The sequence below is a fragment of the Crocodylus porosus genome, unplaced genomic scaffold, assembly GCF_001723895.1.
Source record: "Crocodylus porosus isolate Cpor-Errol unplaced genomic scaffold, CroPor_comp1, whole genome shotgun sequence".
In the NCBI taxonomy this organism is placed as follows: Eukaryota; Metazoa; Chordata; order Crocodylia; family Crocodylidae; genus Crocodylus; species Crocodylus porosus.
In genome coordinates, this window is record NW_017728909.1 from 59,823,381 (window position 1) to 59,846,313 (window position 22,933).

Consider the following 22,933-nt stretch of genomic DNA (forward strand, 5'->3'; position numbering starts at 1 on the left):
CAGATTTATTACATTTTAAAGCATTTAGCTTTCTGCAGCTCTTTGCTTTTATTAAACCACTTTTCCCTTTTCTGCCTTTATGTAACTTTTCCCCTTTTCTCTTCCATCATACATCATGGCATATTGTTTACTTTCAGGTCTTCAGCATCTATTTCCTTTTAACCTTCTCTGTGCCTCCCTGCCTGGTTCCAGACTACAAAGTGGAATTGTTCTTCTATTCATTATTTGCTTCTTGCAACACCCCAAAAGTGTTAGGCACTGTACACAAACCAATGAAGGCAAAACTCTGCTTTGAATAGCTTACCCAGAGGGTGAATGTACTGAGACAATAATGCACATATGAGCAACCTCAGAAAGCCATATAAATTAAAAATAAAGAATTAAAAGGTGAAGAAACAGAAAGTACAAATGTTATTAATATTAAAATTCTTTCTTTTCAGCCATTTAAAATGAGGTGGTCTAATAGTAACAGTAAAAGCCCCTCAGAGCAGTTCATTCCACAGCATGAGGTGCTCTCTATGCAAAATTATAGAGTTAAGAATATTCCGTTAACACAGAGATCTGATTGGCTCAAAGGACGTAAGTGCTTTATAATCATAAGAATGCCTGTAAGTGCATATATAAATGCATAGACTAAAAATGTTCCAAGTAGACTGTGACACAATAAACCTTAACAGCTCTGTTATGGGCGAATGTGTCAAGAATCCCTGTTTTAATAACTACTTGATTATATACTTACCCAATCTAGTGAACATTATGTGTTTGCTGGTAAGGAGTAGTGGGTAAATACATAATTAAAGAATTCTTGAAATATTCATTCTAGGTAATTTTTTTCAGCAACTAGAACAACAAAAATACTAACTTAAGAAGAGAGAGGTAATTCAGTTATAAAAAAACCCACACTTAAACATAGTTTTAAATTTGACTTAGACAAGGGCCCAAAAATTCAAAGCTTGGACTGAAAAATCCAGGCTGACAAGTTGCAATGCTCAAAAAATGAAAGGAAGGAGAAAGAGAGGGAGAGTAGGAGAGGCACAACAGTATGAATTAAGGCTAGAATATCAACCCAGATTTTTAACCTTAATTCTTCATTTCCTGACTTGTTAATTTAGATGTGGACCCTTGATACTTATACACTTATTAATTTATACTTCCTACAATAGGTAAACAAGAAGTGAAATTAATTCTAGTAATTCACAATGGAAAAACAGGCTAAATATTTCAATTATGCCCTTTGTTAGAGTACACATGTATAGAGGCACCATAATCTGCTTCTATACATACTCTTCAACAACACCATGGTGGGACAAATATAGTCACTTCGCTTCAGCTTCACACGCTGATTCAGTGATAGAATAAAGTACTTCACAGATTAGCTTAGTCTGCAGCACTTAAAGGTCAGGATTTATTGTAATGTAAATCACAAAGCAATTTTATCTTGACAGAGATTACATACTGTTACAATATTTCTCGCTGAATCTAGTGATGCGTTTGCTTTTTCTTTGCAACTGCTGTGCAAATTGGACTTTAGCCCAGAAAAGAAAAAGAGATGGCAGCCTGCTTGGTTTTTCAGCAACAACTTAATTTCTTCTCATATTTTTCAGAGCTCTGAAAAAGGTATTAAAAAACCCTTCCATAAATACAAGCAAACCTTGCAGAATATGAAAGTAGTTTGTGTAGACATTAGATAGGACATTCACTGAGTTATTTTGTAGAATAACTGATAACTTGACTCCTAGTGATCCAAGCCAAATGATCCCATTAGACTGTGCTGAAGCAGCACCATTTCATATTATTAAATATACATTCATTTAAAAATAATTATAATGCTTATATCCTGGCTAAAATTGCGAACAGTAAGAAAATTTCAGTGGTGAGGTTACTACTCATTTCTTAGCTTGTCCCATTAAATTGAGTGTTACCAGGATTTCAAAATACCATACTTCTTACAAAGTACCAGTCAAAGGTGTTTGGGGATCAGCTGGGCAGCTGGCAGCACAGTGGAGAGAAACTTGGGGTTCTGGGGGTCCCCCACAAATGGTTTGTCACATATATCTATACTCTGGTATAGATAGCCTTATAGGTAAGGCTAAATCAGTCACCTGAACAGACTCCACCATATTTTCACACAGTATTTAAAAAAAGAGGGCCACGTTTTCTGCTGATGTAACTCCATTTTCTCCTGATAAAACTGGTGCAGTTATTTAAGCAGAGAATTTGGCTCAAAGCATCTAATTATACTTTTCCAGAACTTCTGTGACTTGATTACCTCCTTAACAGTGTATTGATTTTTACATTGTGTTCACAATGTTGAAATGTGATTTTGCAACACCAAATCAGCATTTTCAGAACCTTCAACATTCTGCATTTTATTTCAGCATAGATAGATGTAAAGGCATATCCCTTTGCATAAATAAGAGACAAAGACACAAAGATAACAGTATTTGTTTATATAATTGTATATAAGGCACAAGATACGTTTGCATAGCTCACTACTATCATTATTAGGTCCATTATTTTTGTAGGAGATATACATCCTCAGTTTCAGTCAAGTATCTGTGGAGACTGTTACTTTTTCAGTATATCATCTGTTGTCTCTTGCAAAGAACACAAAACTGTGGAAAATTTCCAGGCTGTTACAACTCTATTCTGAGATATGAGATTCTCTGAATATACTTTTTTTTTAATTAAGAATTTTATTACTTGAGGAAAAAAAGTGTTAAACTGACAGCCTTTGAGAGTCCATAGGTTGGACATGGATTAAGAGCAAGACATGTCTGAGTTAGAGAAGTTAGAATTGAAGACTGTATTAGTGAGATCCGTCTTGGAAGACCGCGTCCTGTCTAAGTGACTGTACTTTTAAAAGGATGTTGGAAAACCCGAATAAGGTTCATAAAAAGATGCATGACTGATTTGTGAGCTGAAATGTATAACTTACTATCACAAACTTAAGGAGCTCAAAACGTAGTTTTCTCAAAGAGAGAAAGCTAAGGGGTGACTTTCTATTGCAGTCTATCTGTACTGCCAGAGAAAGAAGATACATGCCACAAGATAGCTCTCCACTATACGAAAGGCATAATGAAATCAAATTACAGGAAGCTAACATAAGAAAAATATTAACTGGAAATAAGATACAAGTTTTTAGCTCCAAAGGTAACTTATCTTTGGAATAAATTACTGATGGACAAGGTACATTCTTCATGACTTCAAGTCTTTTGAAATCAGGGTTGGATGTCTCCCTAGAAGATACGTACCAATTTGGTTACAAATTTTGGGGCTTAGTTCAGGAATTACTTAGATGACCTTATGTGTCTTCTCATTATAGTCATTCATAATTAGCCCTTTTGGCCTTAAAATCTGAGCTAGATTTAGAGAGGGGTCTTGGGCACATGAGCCCTACAACTAGATTCTCAAAAACACCAGCGGTATCTTAGGTCACCCAAGTCCCTTAGACATCTAAATTGCTGCATAAGGTACTGCCTAAATCAAATAACAGCCCAAGCTGTGTGGCAGCTGTCACGCATGGAAACCCAGTAGGATTCACAAACTAGACACCCCTTTACCTATCTTGCATGCAGGGTCCAAAGTAGCAGATGTCCTGCAAGCAGACCTATACCCATACAAATGAGGAAAGAGGTGGTTCCCCTTTTTTAACTTAAATGGTTCAGCAGTTAGAGCACTCTCCTGAGATGTGAAAGATCCAACTAAAATCCTTACTGCTGGATTTGAAGCATGAATTTGAGCCCAGGTCTTCCAGTTCTTAGATGAATCCCTGAAGCACTGGGCTCTCTTTGAATATTCTAGGATGGGTCTCTCTCAGTCTTGGTGGGTGATGCTGTTCCACTTTTCATACATAATTAAACAGTTGTTAAATCAGAGAGAGACCAAAAGAGAGAGAGGGATTCAATAGCCTAGTGGTTTACACCCTCATCTGAGATGTAGGAAAAAATCAGGTTCCAGTGACTATTTAGTTATCTATGCAAAGCTTCCATAGGAGAGAAACCAGTCATAGATTATGTGATAGATCAGTGGCAAGGGCATTCTGCCAAAAGGCATGAGACTTCAAGGTGCTGCTCTGAATTGTGGGAGTTCATTGAAATTCCTGGCTGACTTCCACACTGGTGCCCTGTAGGGGGATTGATGAAAAAAGGCTTACCTGACTTAGACACCTCCTCACTCCTGGACAGGGTTCATGTCTGTGAATCCCAAGCACAGACAAGTACCTAGGGCTTATGTCCCATCCATCTCCTTGATTTTCTAACTGCTAGCTCAGGCAGCTTCTACTTCAGTGTTCTGGCTTTTGAAAATCCCATTATGGGGAGCCCAGGTCTCCCCATCCCTTGTATAGGGAGGGTAGGTGCCCAAGTTGAAGGCTGTTATCTCTACATGGCAGCAGGTGCTCAAAAATGTGGTACAGCAATGCTGGCCGAAATTCCCCTTGTGAATCTAGCCCTATGAATTTTGTGCATATCACTTCATTATTATACCTAAAACCTAATCTCCAATTACTAAATATTTTCCTTAGCATTTCTAGGAAGAATAACAAATAAGACTGAGAAATAAGGGCCAATTTTTTAAATTTCAGTCCTCATTTCAGAGCGGGACTAGAAAACCTGACACAGACCTATATCTATTTGTATAGTAGAGCAGATATACAGTTGTGGTGACTGTGTATACTGTTAAAAATAAATCATTAAAAATCTGCTTCTTAAGTGTGCAGGAACTCTTTTAGCATCATCTCAATTCTAGTCAGAAAGAATGCTTTTAAATAGTCCATACAGTTTCCTCATAGATTTAATTAAGGATGAAAAAGCCAATTTGTCCAAGGGAAGCATCAACCTAAATGTTCACCCACATAGTCACCTTACCTTTTTGGGGTTAGGTTATCATACTCTTAAGTACATTGAACAGGGCCTGAATACTGAGTAATCCTAATGGAGTCAATTGAGGAGTAAGGTACTGTTTGCTGTGAGTAAATGCATCACAATCTGGAAATATCTGAGTAAATACTGCTAGTCCTTCTTAGAGCCTTTCTGCCTTCCATTCTGTATTTTTAAACTTAGCAATGGGGAGAGATCAGGAATGTCTGCTTCTGTGTGTGGAAAACACAGAATAGAGGTTCTGAGGGCAGGAAGACAAAATGTCTGGTTCAGGAGATTCAGAAGAAGAAAAAGAATTATTTTTATGAAGTTATCACAGTTCTGAATTCATGTAGTAACTTGATAAGAAGGTAAATGTTGCTGCCAGTTTCACGGCTTTATAACCGCATTAATTTTGAGACTGTGAGCATTGTGGGTTTCAGATCCCAGGTTCATTGAGCAGCATTTGCAGTTAGAACAAGGAAATGCAGATCCTAATTGAAAACTCAACGTGCTGATGATCTGTGTGCAAATTAGGCCTGTAATCTGGAATTCTATTAAGCCAATAAAGGCAATACTATGTTTTCAGATGCTTTTTGAAGCACAATCACACTTGAAGGTATTTTAAGAAAAATCAACTTGTCTGTTAAAGATGCAGAGCAAAGATATATGTACTGCTTGTACCACTGCTGTACATTTTGTGTTTAGCTGAAGTGGCAACTTAGTAGAATCTGATGGATTTGGTGGATTCCTTTTATTGACTTGCCACCATTTAAATTTGCTTTTCTTTTATGTGATAGGGTTTCAAAATGCAAATAAGGCAAAGAAGGCTATGTATAAAATCCATCAAATTCCACTGGGCTGAGCCCCAAGGTTGAGTAAAGATGCCAATTAGTATTCACAATACTGACTTCTAATGAGCATGAAAAGCAAGTGCTAGTAAAAAAGCAAAATCCATGTAATTCTACAATTTGTCAAACTCTGTAATCTTGACTGTATTTTGAAATAATACAATAATTTGTAAGGGATTTTTGAACCCCATTAATATACTTTTCAAGATGTAAGTGACAGCATAGCAAACCGTCAAATATCAAGACCATTTTATATACCAAGAAGCAAGAACTCACACTAATTATTTCCTTGTTCTCACTAGTTTTGTAATTTTACACATGTGCTTATGCAATCATTGAAGCAGACCTAGATCTATTTGCATAGTATAGTAGATGCACAGTTAATGTGGAGACTTTGTATACTGTGAAAAATAAATAAATAAAAATCTGCTTCTTAAGTTTGCAGGGACTCTTTTGGCATCATCTCAATTCTAGTCAGAGGGAACACTTTTAAATCAATTTTAAGACACAAGTATCCTTTGGTCCCTCTTGAGTAAAGATTTCTTAGTTTATTAATTTTAGCATCATTGCCCTTGCACTTATACTACCACTTTCCAAAGCTGAAAGAAAAACAGCATTAAAATCAGCCATCAATCAAAAGAGAAAAACATGTATTTAAAGACTGTAACCTAAGTAGGTTAATAAGATATTTAGGTACCTCCTATGTACAGATCTGTCAATGCAAATAACTAATCTTTTGATTATTGTATCTGAAATTTGATACAAATACCCCTTATGAAGTATATACATAGAGGAATCAGGTCAAACAGTGACCTTATGCTGAATTAAACAGCAGCAAATACAACAGTCCATAGTTTTATCCTTTAAAAACTCATTATTGTTTATGGCACTTTTATGCAAAATTAAAAATGGGTGATGGATTCCACTCATGTCTACTGAATCAAATTTTTCACCTTTTTTTTGGAACAGAGCTAGAAAAAAAAATAATACTGCTGTCAGAGTTTTAATGTGAATTCTGCCATCATCTCAGTCCAGCTCTGTAAGTTTCTTTGTAAAATGAATGTTGCTGAGCATGAAGCAGCTGCAGAGGCTGCCTTTAGAGGCTGGGGAGCCTTGGGTCCTCTCTTCTTCTTTCTGTGTTTCCATCTCCTTTAGGTTCTACTAGCCTCAAGAGCTAAATTCATGGCCTCCTTGAGCCTCTACAGCTACAATCAGGCCTCACAGATGTTACTTGGTCTTCAGTTCTGTCCTTCTGTCGAGTCCTCAGCCCTCTTGGCTTCAGCCCCACTTTTCTCTGACTGCAGGCTTGCAGCCGTGGTCCGCTGATCTAGATCCTGCTCTCAGCCTCAGCCCTCTTTGTATCTCCTGTTTCTGGGCCTTTAGGCCCAGTCTCACGCCTTGTCCCAGCCTCTTAGGGCCCACACTAGGTTGCTCACAATCCATCTTAGCTCACCTGGCATCCCTGGCCAGGGACAAGGCTGCTCACAGTTCTGCCCAGCCCCTCTAGAGTACCTGGCTCAGGGCAAGGCTGCTCTCAGCTCTTCCCTTCCCCACATGGCATCTCTGACTGAGGGCAAGGCTGCTTTCGGTTCTGCCCAGGTCCCCCTCCACCCTCTGTGTCCCTGGCCCACAACAAGGCTGCTTGCCTGATACACTTACCTATAGACTTTTAATGGGGCTCAGTTGCCTTTGCCTGCTTCTCAAGTGCTTGTGATTCTTCTCCATGTCTTATGCCCTGCCCTTGTCAGAGCTCTAATCTTGACGTTCCCTAAAAAGCCTACCCAGCTCTGCATTGTTGCTTTACTCAGGCCATCGGCTCCCTTTTGTTTCCCTCTGGGCAGCTCCAGGGGACAGCTCAGGTGCCTCCTAGTCCATCTCAGGAGCTCCTCTCCTTTCCGCATGCAGGGCCAGACTGCCACCTCTGGCTCAGGCCCTGGACATACACCTGGAAGCCATGCCTTCTTTCTATTGCATGCCTTCCCCACACAGGGGTTTTCCCTGTTAATCAAGGGCCAGCCTGCATTGCAGCTAAAGCTCCACATAGCCAGTTTAGCCTGGTGCATCCTCTTAAAAGTCCCCTCTCCTTCCCTTCCATTATACCTGAGTAACAGGGGGTTACTTGTGGGTACTCCTTGGTTGGAGAAAGGCTAAAGGATATCATCCCCACAGAAATCCATTCTCGCTGAGGCATTAGGCAGTCAGCAGCAGTTCTTACCTATTGGTTTCTGCAGAAACTACAATCATTGAGGCACTGAATGTCTGGACTTAGTCTCGCCTTTGGGTTCTGTCTTAATGGTCTACAGGGGAGGTACTAGGTTTTGGACAGCCTCTGTTCCTCCATACTCTTGCCTAGGGACATACATCAAAAGTCTTGGTATGATGGTTTCAGGACTCTGTACAAGCGGATTCATCAGGCAACTGATTAGACCTCTTACACAGCCACCAGGAACCAGAGGATCAAAGGTTGTCTACTATGGCCTTTCTCAAATGTGGCTTTGGAGCTTAGAAAAAGAATAATTCAAAACAAAATAAAAATCCTTCCAAAGTGGAGTGGATGCATAATGCACTAACTTCAAACAATTAATGGGGCTAAAGCAGTATGCTTATTCTTTTGGCCCTGTGGGCCAGATGATAAATGGGGCAGGGCTAGCCTGCAGTGGGCCAGGGCCAAGATTGGTCCCCAGGGGTCTAGCATTGCCCCCTTGCCCACACGCTGGGACTGGGACCTGGGCCCTGGCACCAACCCCTCCCAGCCCTGTGCACCAGTGGACACCTGATCCAGTGCGCAGGGCATGGGACTTGCTATGGATCTGACAATTTGGCAGTAGGGGAGCAGTGCCACCTTTCTCCTGCTGCCAAATTTTCAGACTGGGGAGGTGGGCAGGAGGGGCTGGGCTGGATAAAACAGGGCTGTGGACTGGATCTGGCCTGCAGGCTGGGGCTTGATTACCCCTGGGATAAAGCATCCTTTTTACTGTCAGATACTGGGATAATGATCTCACCTTACAGGAATGATTCCAAAACAAGGGATCACATCCCTTAAGAAAGGTATGTGTGGGATAATTGAACCCCGGACATTCAATTATCTCAGAGAGGGTTGGTCCTGAAGTGGGCCATGGACAGTTTGGAGCCAACACGAAGTTGGATTGTGAGCCCTCAAGTGGATTCATTGATCAGACAGCAAGGGAATCACTGCCTTATAATTTAAATTTTATGTCAAAGGTGAAGTACAAAAGGATTTGGAGACAGACTAGACATGATATCAAAAGCAAGTAAGAAAAATGATTTTTATAGCAACACTTTAAACTGACAAGTGGTGCATAATGTGATTTTTTCCATATCAGTATCTTCTAATACCCATTCAGCTGCTGCTTCACTAGTTGCTATTTCTTGCATAAAAACTGAAGTATTTTTGTGAATACAAAAGCTTATAACAAACAACATGCTTTCATGAACATGGAGGCATAGTAGATCAACAGTTAAAAGCAATTCCTTTCACTTTTCAAGAGATTAAACTACTCTAGCTTTCTTTACATAGGCTGAACCTGAGCATTCCTTGAGAATGAAATACACTGAGTCTTGAACTTTGGACACATGTGATTTATTAATATTTTGGAAATGGCCTGTAATCAGGATGCATATTGCTTGGGAGCCCAGTCCATTTCTCACAATAACATTGCTTTGACATGAGTATCGTTTTTCCCACAGATAATTCACTGTCTGATTATTCCATTGGCTATCTGCTCAGGTTCATATGATTTTGTTTTGTGGGTCTGTAAGCCAAGAGTCAATGGTCTCACCTTGTAGTTACCATCTTGTAAGGAAAATGCACCTTCTTTTAGTGACATTCTTGTATGGATTATGGTGTCCTTGACATTTTGGAATGACTGTACCTAGCAATGTCCCACCCCTTTCATACTCCTGCTAATGTGTACTGAGAATCTTCAAGTCTTTGGGGCTTGTTAAATGTAGCAATATATAGAATTTCATTCTTGCAAATTTCTGTCCTCCAGTATTTGCTTCCAGACAAGTATGAAGTCCAGAAATCCCCTTTAGTTCCCTGTTATTATTTCTTTCTGAGATTATTATTGTTGCACTGTTTCATCTTACAAAATAATCAAGACAATCCTGTATTCCTTGAATACCCACACCAAAAATTATTGGGGGGGGTTATAGTTCACAAGGATTACAAGTCCAGTTCCAATTAATTTTTTATTGTTGCTTTAATTTCATCCTACCAGAAGTGGGCCACGCACTCATTTTTTAGGCAGATCATGGCCTTATAAAAATGATACAATTCAACTGTATTTCATCTGCTTAAATATATAGAAATAATAAATACATAATAAAAGTACTTGGAGGTTTGCCACATATGATACACCAAGATTCCCTGCATAAAAGAGTGGTCATATTTTCAAAAACCACGAGTAAATTAGATGGTGCAATGAGCATTACATGGTATGTTTATTTGAGGATCTGCGCATTAGTTTTGAAGTACCTAAACACCATAGGCTAATTTCAAAAATAGAATGTAGGCTCCTAAATCACTTATGTACTTCTAAAATTTCTACTCCTAATCTCCAAATACATCCCTACATAGAAGCTAATGTATGGGACACTATGATGATAACAGCACATAGTCATTTAGTGCAATAGTTCCTTACTATGCTAGAAATTGTAAGAAAATTCAATGTACATGTAAAGTAAAAAGTTTTAAAAAATGATCCAGTTACCTTTTTGTCTGTAAATAATCTTAACCATTAGCTTGTCTGGTTTACAACAGCTTAACTAAAGCACTTCAGAGTATTGAAATGTGTAAAACAAAAGGAATTCCTGAAACCAATGTTCTTTTTAAGGAGCAGCAGAATGTTCTCAGGGCTTGGATATTTATTGATAGCAAAGGGAGTGATATTAGAAAGTATTCACTGTAAGCAATAAGAAATACTTTGCCTTGTTATTATTTTTGAGTCCCCAGTTGTGTACTAGGTATTTCACCAAAATAAGTAAAGACACATTCCCTGCTTGGCAAAGTGTGCAGCCTAAATTCAGTATGACACAAGTGGGCAGAATAAATGAGCAGAAATGGCTGAGAGGAGAGAAAAGGAGAAGAATGAGTGTGTAACAACAGGATCATACAGATACTAACAGAAGAGAGACAGATAAATCTCGTGGTGGTTTTTGTTTCACTTTTTGACTAACTTTTTTCATGGGTAAGATGGGAGAAGTGAATTTTCAGGATGAATTTGAATGAAATGACGGCTGCGGCATGCAAATGGGATTGGGGAAGGCAATGTATACATAAAGAACAGCATGGAAGAAGATGCAGATTTGCCTGCGGGAGATAAACAAAGGGGATATTGAGACAGGCATAATTGATGGAACAGCGAAATCACGGAGTAAATGAAAGGAGACCAGGCCAGAGATGTGACCAAAGGGCTGGATAATATGAGGCCGTAAAAGCAAGAAGGCAACATTTATATTTGATGCATACACAATAGAGACAGTGGAGTGACTCCAGTCAGGGGGAGATAAAAGGCATGAAGGATGATTCTGGTAGAGGCATCCTGAGTCAAGCGGTATGCAGTTAAATAAAGGAGGAGGCGGCTGCATACTTGAGGCAGGAAATGATTAGGGCATGGGTGAGCCATTTGAATGTTGGGACAGAAAAAAATGGGTACTAAGATCTCTCTCTCTTTTTGTCTTCCTTCTCTGGAAAAAACAAATAGTACCTCAGTGAATCAGTTCCAATTCTCTTGATAAACATTACATATCCAAAACAACAACGTTGTTTTCCCTTTTTATTTCTGTTTCCCAGTAAGGCTGCAAGATGATTCAACATACAGAAGAGAAGTGAGTTATCAGTGCATTTAGACTGCTTAGTTTTTATTTGTGCGTGTTTAGCAGTCACATCTTTGCCAGCAAAATACTATTACATAGGTGGAAGAGGCACACAAGTTTTTAAGCTATATGTATACATTGTTAGAGTCAAAATATTCAGTTATAAAACTTCAGCCTGATACTTGATTTGTTGCTGCTGTTGTTTTAACCTCAAATCCTTTTTCTTAGTCATAACAATAGGTCCCCCTAGTGGATATAAAGTAGATACATTTTATCCTGGCCGTTCTTACCAATCCACTATAACCGAACTTGATTATCAGGTTAAAGTCCTCTTTCCACTTGTGCAAATTAATGGTGAAAAGACATAATTAATGTTTATGCAGCTCTTTGAAAATGGAAAACATTCTGGAAGTGATGCACACTTTTATTGAGTTGGCTCATTAACCAGTAATGTCACAACTCTTCCCAAAGCAGTATCTAATCCCGGTATTGCGTCTTTACAAAACAAAAGGATGTGTATTAGGTTTTTGTAAAAATTAGTCTGAATTTTATTATTTAGTTGTATAAAGCACATTTTAGGGTCACAATATTTAAGATATGTCTTACAGAAATAAATTAAGACACTGAGGCCAGGTAAAGACATAACACGTTTATCAGTATAAGTGACTGGAAACCAGTCTAAACACATAACAGAAATTCAGCACACACCGACTGGTTTAAAAGTGGTGGAACCCAGTCTAAGATTTGCTCCCCTCACCAAAGGGTGGATGCGTGTTGTGTTCGCTGCTGATCTAAACTATGCCGCTTACAGACACCTGTATAAATTAGATGGATTCTGCCTCAGGCTTTTCGAATGTCTGCACCTAGCTTGGTACTGCCGGTGTAATAATCGTAGCCATTACAGCAGAGGCGGGCAAAATATGGCCCACAGAGCGAAGCTGGCCACTGTGGGATTTTGTCCAGTCCACAACAGCCCCTCAGTCCCGCCCAGCCTAGGTGTGGGAGACAACCTGGGCTGTGGCATGTGTGACCAATCCCACTGCCCTGGGTGTGCATCAGGGCTGACGTGGTGCAGCAGCTGGACTATTTCCCAGCAGCCCTGGTGGTGCAGGCCCTTCCAGCTGCTGCCACTGCAGGATCTGACTCTGCTGCATGGGCACCCTGGCCTGTCTGCCCCCCAACACACTGCTGTGCGCAGGACCTGCACAGGCAGAGCGCTTGGCCGGGCAGTTGGGATGAGGCCATGGGAAGGTGGGACTGGAGAGACTCTGGGATCTTGAGGCAGTGACAGTGCAGGGCTGGGGCCTGAGCAGAGCTGCAATCTTCTGCCCGCTCACCCCTGCAACGGGTGTGGGTTATGCGGACAGGGGCATGCAGGGAGCAGATGGCGGCTCTTCCCCAGCCTGGCCCCGTGCTGTTGCCACCCCAAGGTCCTAGGGGCTCCACGGAGACCAGCTGGGAGCCACGCAGGCAGGGCATGTGGCTTGGCAGATGGGATGGGTCTGTGGGGGGATAGGGAGCTCCATCCAGGAGTGGGGTGGATAGGGCTGAGATCTTGAGGCAGTGACAGTGATGGGCTGGGGCTGGGACAGAACTGCGATCCACTCCCTGTATGCCCCTGCCCTCAGAACCGGTACCCATTACAGGGGCGTGTGGGCATTGGTTCTGCCCCAGCCCCATGCTGGCACCACCCCATGACCCACCCCGTGATCCTGGCCTTACATGCCTGTCCTGTGCCCCATCTGCCTGCAGCCCCATCCCATGGAGGGAGTTTTGGTGAGCTGTTGAGGGGGGCGGGTGCTGACCTAGCCCACGACAGCTCAGCAAAACTTCCTATGTGGCCCGCAGGCCCAAATAATTGCCTGCCCCTGCATTACAGCTGTAATTAGTTTCTGCTTACAGCTCAAGACCTCAAAACCTGTTTTAGTAGGTTAGGAAATCTCACCTAAGTTATCTTCAGCTTTTCTAAAAATACCAGGGAATTATCTGACTTGTACCTTGATTAAGGAAGTGACTTCTGTATAATGCACCATTCTAGGAACAGAATTTCTAAGTGTTAACATTCCTCGCCCCTACCCAGCACAGCATTCAATATGAACGCCAACCCTGGAATAGATCTATGACCCATATCATTTTGACCTACAGCTGCTTCATGTATTGTTCCCCGCCCCACCATCTCCTGTCTGATTTAAATCAATTAACAGCTTCTCACTGTCAGGTTTTTTTTTCACACAGTAACTACAAATTTCTTCACTGCTTACATCCTCCAGGTGTTTTGCTCTATTTTTTTCTTTGTCTTATGGCAGTTCCAACCTGTATTTTGCTGCCTTTATCTCCCATGAAACAGTAGAAAAAACTTGAGTGTTTTAATGGCAAAATTAGCTCTACTTAGTATCTGATAATAAAGACAACTGGCACATGAATACCTCTTCCCTATCCTACTTCTCAGTTACCCCCTAATATAATCCTTAGGCCTTCTACTACAGCAAACCTCCTTCCAGGAAAATGCTAGGAACAATGCCTGCTAATGGTATGGTCAAGCCAAAGAAGGCTGTTGAATGCAGCATAAAATATATCAAGTATGCCAACCTGTGGCTCTTCCGCACGCTCAAATTCCTAAATGTAAATGCAGGTGCTTTCTGCTTGTACACCTCCATGTGGCTTGGGGCATTAAAATCTAAATGCAAATTCAGTAACTAACTGTATGAAATACTGTATTTATAAGATGATTGAACACTGAGATACTGAACTTAACCTAAATGTTTAAAAAGAAACTTCTGCAAAACAGAAGAGTCCATCTTATTTGTAAGATGTTTTTTAGCTGCTGACAGATTTGCCACCTGTTAAATGTAACCCTTCTTGCTAAGCCTTTTCTGTAAAAATTCCTAAAGAAAGGTAATTTTAGAAGACCGAGTGCCAAACAGTGCTGATCCAATCTTATACCTGCCAGTAAAATAGAGTCTGCTCTACTGACAGTCACAAGTCAGAGAATAAAACCTTTTCAGTAATTCTTTGATTGTCAAAATAATGCTTTCTGGCTTTGAACTGCTTGGCAAACAGAATCAGAGTATAAATGTGTAAGGTGGGAAGTATCTATTTCTCGATCTTGGTCTTTTTGCCTCCGCAGCGTAAGGGGAAAGTATAAAGGTAAAAACTGCACGTGGCATTTCAAATGTAATCTTTCAAGGTGGATTCCCACGAACTATTTGATATGTTTTCTGAGGAACTGTCACATGCAACAGATGACCATTTGCTAAAATGATCAATTTGCTTGGCGTAGCAGCTGAGATTTCCCAAAAGAGGAACCGCCTTTGCCTTGGTTACAAAAGTTTCTGATTCTCTAAGCATTTATAAGACTTCCAGTGCTTTCCTATTCATCTACATTGTTGTACCATCTCCAAGTTATATCAAGGGAAAACCTGTACCAATCCTATTGGACAATTTCAGTACAAGAGCTCGAAATACTGACCTCTCTTTTTTCTCTGAGGGACCATTTTCCTTTTGTTACTGAATGATGAAAACCTTCTCAACATCCCTGCAGACTTACTTCAATGGCAATTATCTCCCAGCAAGACTGGTACAGAAAACGACCTCTGGAAAAGTTTTGCTTGCGACAGCCAGTATCTGATAGAACTCCCGACCTAATGTAAAAGTCAAAGGAAACGCATTGCTCTTGCTTCAGATATGGCTGATTCTAGAGCAAGAGAAAGTGAATTCATCTATATAGTAGTCACAATTAAAAGTCTAATTTACCAGTAGCTTCCACAGTGTAATACCTGGAAAAAAATGTCCCCGTTCTAGACAGAAATCTCAAAAATTTAAATAGGAATTAGAGTATTCTAGAAACCTGTGCATTTCAGTGTTGCTGACTCTTGTGCTTTTATGAATTTTGGAATATGAGTGTATTTTTTTAAAGTTTCAACATATGCAGGTTAAGAGACACATCTCAAAACCAGTGCTTTGGGCTTCATGGTGGTCTCACAGAGTAACTTCCACATACCTGGATCTACCTTCTCCCCATCTGATCAAAGCAGAATGGGATAAAAATCTGGGAGCCTGAAACAAGTTCTTTTGACAGGAGCGTCAGGAAACCATAGACTTTTTTTATGCACCTCAGATTCCAAAGTCTCTTGTTCCCTATGTCGCAAGTGCTCTGACGAGCTAACATCTGGCAGAAGCCTTAGGTGTAATTGTGCTAGGCAGTTTGATGAAGACGCCTTGCTGGATTTAACAGGGAAAAGCTGCATCTGTGCTAATACAGGCAATCCAAGTATTACTTTCCAGCACCATCTTTGTGACTCAAGTTTTTGCTTTGAAGCCAAATTCCAGCCAATTTAAAAGATATTTCCTTGAGGTATCTAAACAAGTGTTTTGAACTGTACCTGTTTGTTAGATGTGCAAGCATTACTAGGACTCCTTTATAACTGGGTAGACTTTTGAGGCCAATGATGCAATGATGAGCATCCATCCTTGATACTGTTCTATCGCACAGCCAAAGGTTGAAGTTGCTAGGCGGCCATCTCCTTTCTTTGATATAACACATGAAGCAAGGTGGGGGAAGACGGACGGACGGAAGACCGAGTATCAAGACAAAAAGCAGAAAAAATGTGTCTCATAAAACACACACAGAGGAAGAGATGTATTAGAGCTAAGGCCAAGAAACTAATTCCAAGACACTAAGGCCTTAGACCTTAAAAAAATACTGGATTTGGAATACTAAGAAAAATTAGCAGAAAATACAATATTTACCACACAAACAATAGCCTTAACGTGCTTGGAAAAAGGGTTTTGTCATTAGTGAAATGACAGTACACAAAAACACTTGTGGCACTGGAAGCAAAAGCACTAAGAACAGGCACTGAAATACTCTGAACACAGCAGATATGAAACCACCAGATCACAGGTGCTAACTGTGGTTTTTGCCAGCTGGAGCTTGTTTTTATTTCTTTTTTTTTTCTTTTTTTTGCATTCTTGTGCCTGGCTCCATGCACGCCCAAAAGAGGGCAACCCAGCTTGCCCGATGTGGCTCATGAGTGCTGAGCACTGGCTAATTATTTTTGGTATGTGCTTGAGCCCCAGAGCACCCATGGAGTCTGCGCCTATGCCCCACATGATACTCTATCATACCAACTAGTATCACCTGACTTTCCTTAAACTGCCGTCTGCTTGCCTCCTTCTGCTGCTTCATACTTACTGGCACCAAGTGATGAGCTGGAATGGTGATAGTACATGTAGGTAGAAAATGTCTTCACTGGCTACGGTGAAGTCTTAACTAGCTGGAATGGTCATAATGCAGTGTTTTTGCTTAGGAGAAAGTGGTGTATGATGAAAGATTAACAGGGAAACCCTACCTTACTTTCATTGTCCTCACAACTTAAAACGCACATAAACAAAGGCACGTCTGCCCATTTCATACTAAGGGGAAAAAAAGCAGGAATGAAAACCATGTTTGGATGTTATCTTTAGAAATGGCTTTCCTAGAAAGCTCTGCTTAAGAGCATTTTCTCTCATCTTGGATAGAAAGCTTTTAATCTTCCATTTTTATGAAGTTTTGATAAGACTGACTAGATTGCAAAATGTTGGTTAAATACTCTGGGGCCCTTAAGAAAAATGGATGCGTTCTTCCATAGGGAAGAACTCTACTTACAACAATGGGAAACTACAAACTGGTGAGCTTAACTTCTGCTCCTGGAAAACTGGTAGAAACCATAATAAAAAATAGGATGTGTATCACATGGATGAGCAGGATTTGCTTGGGAAGATTCAATGTAGATTTTGTAAAGGAAGCATTTCCCTCACCAGCCTACAAGAGTTCTTTGAGGGTTGTTTGAATAAGAGTGATCAGGTTGATATAGGATATCTAGACTTTCAGAAAAGTCTCTGGGAAGGCCTGTACCAAAGACTCTTAAACTTACTGAGTTGTAATAGCATTATAGACAAGGTGCGCTTGTCTATCAGTAACTGGATAAAGGACAGTGAACAAGAAGTAGGCATAAATGGTCAGTTTTCACAATAGAGAGAAGCAAGCAGTAGGGTTCCCTCAGGATCTGTGTTGTTTGACCTTTATAAATTATTATTATTAAATAATAAATTATTAAATTATTGCTTGTCCTCCCACCTCCAAAAGGATAAAGTAGAACTAAAAAAAGGTACAGAGAAGGGCAACCAGGATGATTAGGTATACAGGAAGGCTTCCATAGGAAGAGAAATTAAATTGGCTAGGATTTTTCATCTTAGAAATAAAGGAAAAGGAAAAGGAGAAGGAACAGGAAAAGATCTATAAAACAGCAAATGGTGTGAAAAAAAATTAAGGACTTACTAACATCTCTCACAGAACTAGAACTGGAGAACATACGATTAAATTATTATGAAGCAGGTTTAAAAAAAATTAAATTAAGTTCCTTTTCACACAATTTGTAATTAACATGTGGAACTCATTGCCACACAAAGTTGTAAAGGCTGATAATTTAACAAGGTTCAAAAGAAGACTGGACAAATTTATACAGAATAGGACCATTAGCGAGTATTAAACATGATACCAAGACAGGTGATGAGCACAAGGAGTACCCAGGTAAGTGACGGGGGTCCGGATAGTCCTAAGAATCAGGGGGTGCTGCATGCACCAATACAAGGCTTTAAATGCCTCTACACTAATGCTCGTAGCAGGAGGAACTTGCCTTCCAGATAGCTATTGCAAACCCAGACATAGTAGGGCTCACAGAAACCTGGTGGGATTCATCCCACAACTGGGCGGTCAACATTAGGGGCTACAGACTATACAGGCGGGATAGAACGGGGAAGAAAGGCAGGGGTGGCACTCTACGTCAAAGAGCAATACATGTCCTCAGCTAACAGGATGGGGTCAGAGGAGGGGCAGGCTGAAGTGCTCTGGGTCAGAATACAGGGGGGCTGTGGGGAAAGGGACTTAATGGTGGGGGTCTACTACAGACCACTCAACCAAGGGGAAGAGCTGGACCATGAATTCTCAAGCCAGCTTGCGGAGGCACTTAAAGCAAGGGATGTAGTCATCATGGGTGATCTAAATTACCTGGACATCTGCTGGGAGGAGCAGTCAGCCAGGTAGGACCGCTCACAAAAGTTCCTTGCTGAGATACAGGACCTCCTACCTAACCCAGGAGGTGCACAGTCCCACCAGGGGGAATGCCCTCCTGGACCTGGTTCTGGCCACAGGTGATGACCTGGTGAGGGGACTCCAGGTTCTTGACCACCTGGATGACAGTGATCATTTGCCTACTGGAACTCACCATACAGTGCAGAGTGTCAAGAGCCTGCAGCAAGGCAGTAGCCCTTGACTTCAGGAGGGCCAACTTCAATGAGTTGAAGAGATTGGTAGGAGAGGCACTGGGGTCCTGGAGAGTTGGGGAACTGGGTGTCCAAGATGAGTGGTCATTCCTTAAGGAGATGATCCTCCGTGCCCAAGGGGTGTCAATCCAAATGAGAATCAAAGGGAGCAAGAGTGCTCAAAAGCCCCCCTGGCTCAAAGGCACTCAAGAATGCCTGAAAGCAAAAAAAAAAGGCAGACACCCAGTGGAAGAGAGGGGCTATCACCAAAAAGGAGTATACCTCCATCGCTCAGACTTGTAGGGGGGCTGTTACGAAGGCTAAGGAAGATACGGAACTAAGGCTATCATCAAGGACAACAAAAAGTCCTTTTTTAAATACATAGGGAGCATGAAGAAAGCACCAGGTAACGTAGGGCCCCTGCGGGATACACTAGGCAATCTGGTGGTCACACCAGAGAAAAAAGCATACCTTTTTAACAATTTTTTTGCCTCCATTTTTTTGTGCAGGGACCAGGACTCCCCCACTGAGATTCAGGACAGACTTAGGAGAGACTCTGACAGGCCAAGGGTCAGAGAGGACTGAGTTAGGGAACTTCTGGAGGGGCTGGATGTGTTCAAATCAGCAGGTCCAGATTCTCTCCACCCCAGGGTGCTGAGGGAATTGGCAGGAGTTATCGAGGGGCCTCTGGCATGGCTTTACGAGCATTCGTGGTGCTCTGGCCAGGTGCCAGACGACTGGAAGAAGGCCAAATGTTGTCCCCATTTTCAAAAAAGGGAGGAGGGAGGACCCAAGCAACTATAGGCCCGTTAGTCTTATTTCGATCCTGGGGAAGCTCTTGCAGAAGATTATCCAGGAGCACATCTGGGACGGACCGGCGGGGGGGGACAATGCTCAGGAGTGACCAGCGTGGGTTCATTAGTGGCAGCTCCTGTCAGACCAACCTGATTGCCTTCTACGATCAGGTCACAAAATCATTGGACACAGGTGTCGCAGCAGATGTAGTCTTTCTGGACTTCAGGAAGGCCTTTGACACCATCTCCCACCCCATTCTCATTAAAAAGATAGGCAACTATGGCAATGATGCCTACAGTCAGATGGGTTGCAAATTGGCTGAGGGACCACACCCAGAGAGTGGTGGTGGACAGGTCATATTCGACCTGGGGGGATGTGGGAAGTGGGGTCCCCCAGGGCTCAGTCCTTGGGCCCACGCTGTTTAATCTCTTTATTAGCGACTTGGACAAAGGGGTGAAAAGAACCCTGTTCAAATTCACTGATGATACCAGGATCTGGGACAAAGTGGGCACGCTAGAAGGGAGGGACAGGATACAACTGGACCTGGACAGGTTACAGGGGTGGGTGGATGAGAACAGGATGGGATTCAATACTGACAAGTGCAGGGTACTGCACTTGGGCAGTAAGGACCAGCAGCATACCTATAGGCTGAGGAACTTCCTTCTCGAAAGCAGCGGCAGAAAGAGATCTTGGAGTCATCATTGATTCCAAAATGAACATAGGTCGCTAATGTGAGGATGCAGTCAGTAAGGCCAACCGCACCTTGCCATGCATCCACAGGTGCATCACAAGCAGGGCCTAGGAGGTGATCCTCCCCCTCTATGCGACACTGGTCAGGCTGCAGCTGGAGTAGTGTCCAGTTCTGGGCGCTGCACTTTAGGAGAGATGTGGCCAGCATCAAGAGGGTCCTAGAGGGCCACTTGCATGATCTGGGGACAGCAGGGCAAACCCTATGAGGAGAGGCTACGGGACCTGAACCTGTTCAGCCTTCACAGGAGAAGGCTGAGAGGGGACTTGGTGGCCATCTACAAACTTACCAAGAGGGGACCAGCAGGGAATGGGAGAGACTCTGTTCACCCGTTCACCTCCCAGAGTAACAAGGAATAATGGCCATAAGTTGTTTGAGAGTAGGTTCATGCTGGACATTAGAAAATACTATTTCACAGTCAGGGCTGCTAGGATCTGGAACCAACTTCCAAGGGAAGTGGTGCTGGCTCCTACCTTGGGGGTCTTTAAGGGGAGCTTGATGATTACCTAGTTGGGGTCATATAAGCCCAGTATTCTCTCCTGCCCAGGGCAGGGCGTCAGACCTGATGATCTACTTAGGTCCCTTCCGACCCTACATCTATAGTTCAGGGGCAGCAGCCTATTTAGATTGTCTAGGCCTCTGAGTGCCAGAAGCTGTTAGGGAGAAGGGATAGAAGACAGATCAGTATGAACAGATCTTTTATATACTCTCTTCCCTTAGCATCTATTCTGCCATTGTGAAACACAGAATACCGAGCTAGACAGAAATGTGGTCTGACCCAGTATGGCACTTCCTATGTTACTCACAGCAAGATTTGGAGCAAGGGAATCCAAAGTGCATTCCTTACTAAGCTTTATTTCTTCCTGAGCAAGTTCTCTTTTATGTTGGGCTCCTGGGTCCCTAACTTATTTTTTCTTTACATGTACTGTTTTAGTGAAGCGTATAAAAGCAATGTTATACATGTTTCAGCTGTATGTAGAAGAACTACTATCTTTACAAGCATGGGGCCTAGTACTGAAAATATTTTACACTAGACAATGTTTAATCCCTTGAGCAATTACCCATTTTTTAGATTCTAGCACACAGACAGCACACAAAAGTAATAGTCTATTTATGCTACTGTTGGAGTCCCTAGCTATAGTCATCATTTCCCCCACTTCCTCTCCCTCAATTTTTAGCTTTGAGAGAAAATGTAGTTTTTTTTCCCTTACCACTTTCACCTAGAATATTTTCATGAAATTAAAAGTATAAAATGTTCATAACCACCCCCCAAAAATAATTTTCATACTATTCTATGCTTTATATCTTATCAGGCATGTTATATCCATTTGCAGTACCTGGTTTGTGCTTTTATGACACTGTTTTCTTTTTAATTTTATTTCATTTGGTATCTAAAAATATTAACACAAGAATTACATCATCATTTAGTTTTTTATTGTAATATCAAACTGGAGTAAAATGTTAACTTCTGAATAAAGAAATAACAGGCCTTCTCCACAAAGCCTATAAAAATATTTTTCAAGATGGCATTTGAAAGATCCTGCAAAGAAATGCATGTTGAAGGACCTTGCCTTCACATAGGTTTCACTGCCTTCAATGGGGCACTACATGACATAGCAGAAATGGGATTGCAATGTAACAATTTTATAAATATTAGCTGGTCAATATGGTAAAGTTACTGTAGAGTTGTTAGAATCTCCTCCATGAATGTATCAATCTAGAGTAATAAGCGAGAAGGACCATCAGAAAATATTTTCTTGATGAAAATATTAGAGCACACAATTGAAAGATAATGGGAAAAAGCTATTAGAGTTCACACAAACCCTACATTCAATCTCCAACATATTGCAAAATTTATTTTACTGTATGGGCAACTAATAGATTTAAGGAGCTATAAGCAATTAAAAAATGATTTCGCGGAGAAGGGAGGGGAACAAGAGTAATCAAGATCTAAAGGTATACCCCCTAGAGGAGCAGCGAGGGAAATAGTTAAGAAAAATAACTATTACCAAGACCAAGAAATCGATAGGAAGTTTGAATTTAGAAGGATCCCCATGTATAAAATGGATGGATGACTGGTGAGGAGGACATCTGTCTAGTCTGTTTTATTGTGTTAACAGCAGTTTCTTTATAATCCTCCTTTCCTAAATAAATACTACTTTGCTTGAAGAATGCTGTCTGATTAATATATAACAGTCAGGAAACAACCTGAGGTATTAAAGTATGATCTGCTAAGGTAACCATGGTTGATCATAACAAACTGAAACCTAGGGCCCTTTCTGACAGTCTATGGTTCAAACTCAAGAAAGAGATGACAACTCAAGACCTGAGAGGTGGGCATACGCAGGGAGATCAAAAGAAGTTAGGACAGGGGTGGGCAAAATACAGCCCACAGGCTGGATCCGGCACCAGGCCATTCTAACTGGCCTGCAGAGCCCCTAAAAAATTTAGTAAATTAATATTTATTTGCCCCGGCTCCCTGTCAAAGCTGGCTGGAGCCAGGGGCAGTGGGGCCCAGAGGGAGAACTCAGCAGGCTTGA

The 22,933-nt window shown here is 41.5% G+C and overlaps 1 protein-coding gene across 7 annotated transcripts in view; it reads right to left on the bottom strand.

Moving 5' to 3' along the window:
- The window catches only part of CETN3 (centrin 3), a 49,933-nt gene that overhangs the window by 1,468 nt on the left and 25,532 nt on the right, over positions 1 to 22,933 (bottom strand). Inside the window, exons 5-7 of one of the 7 annotated variants that reach the window (XM_019532350.1) lie at positions 15,931 to 16,075; positions 15,096 to 15,189; positions 9,299 to 11,794 (exon numbers count right to left, since the gene is read on the bottom strand). The exons of 1 other annotated variant lie outside the window; for it this stretch is intronic. In XM_019532350.1, coding sequence (XP_019387895.1) covers positions 11,777 to 11,794; positions 15,096 to 15,189; positions 15,931 to 16,075 — 257 coding nt within the window. In that variant the 3' untranslated portion in view covers positions 9,299 to 11,776. Of the gene's footprint in view, positions 1 to 1,377; positions 1,609 to 9,298; positions 11,795 to 15,059; positions 15,190 to 15,930; positions 16,076 to 22,933 lie in introns of those variants that run through there. 5 more of the 7 variants (XM_019532351.1, XM_019532352.1, XM_019532349.1 and 2 more) reach the window with 5 other exon arrangements.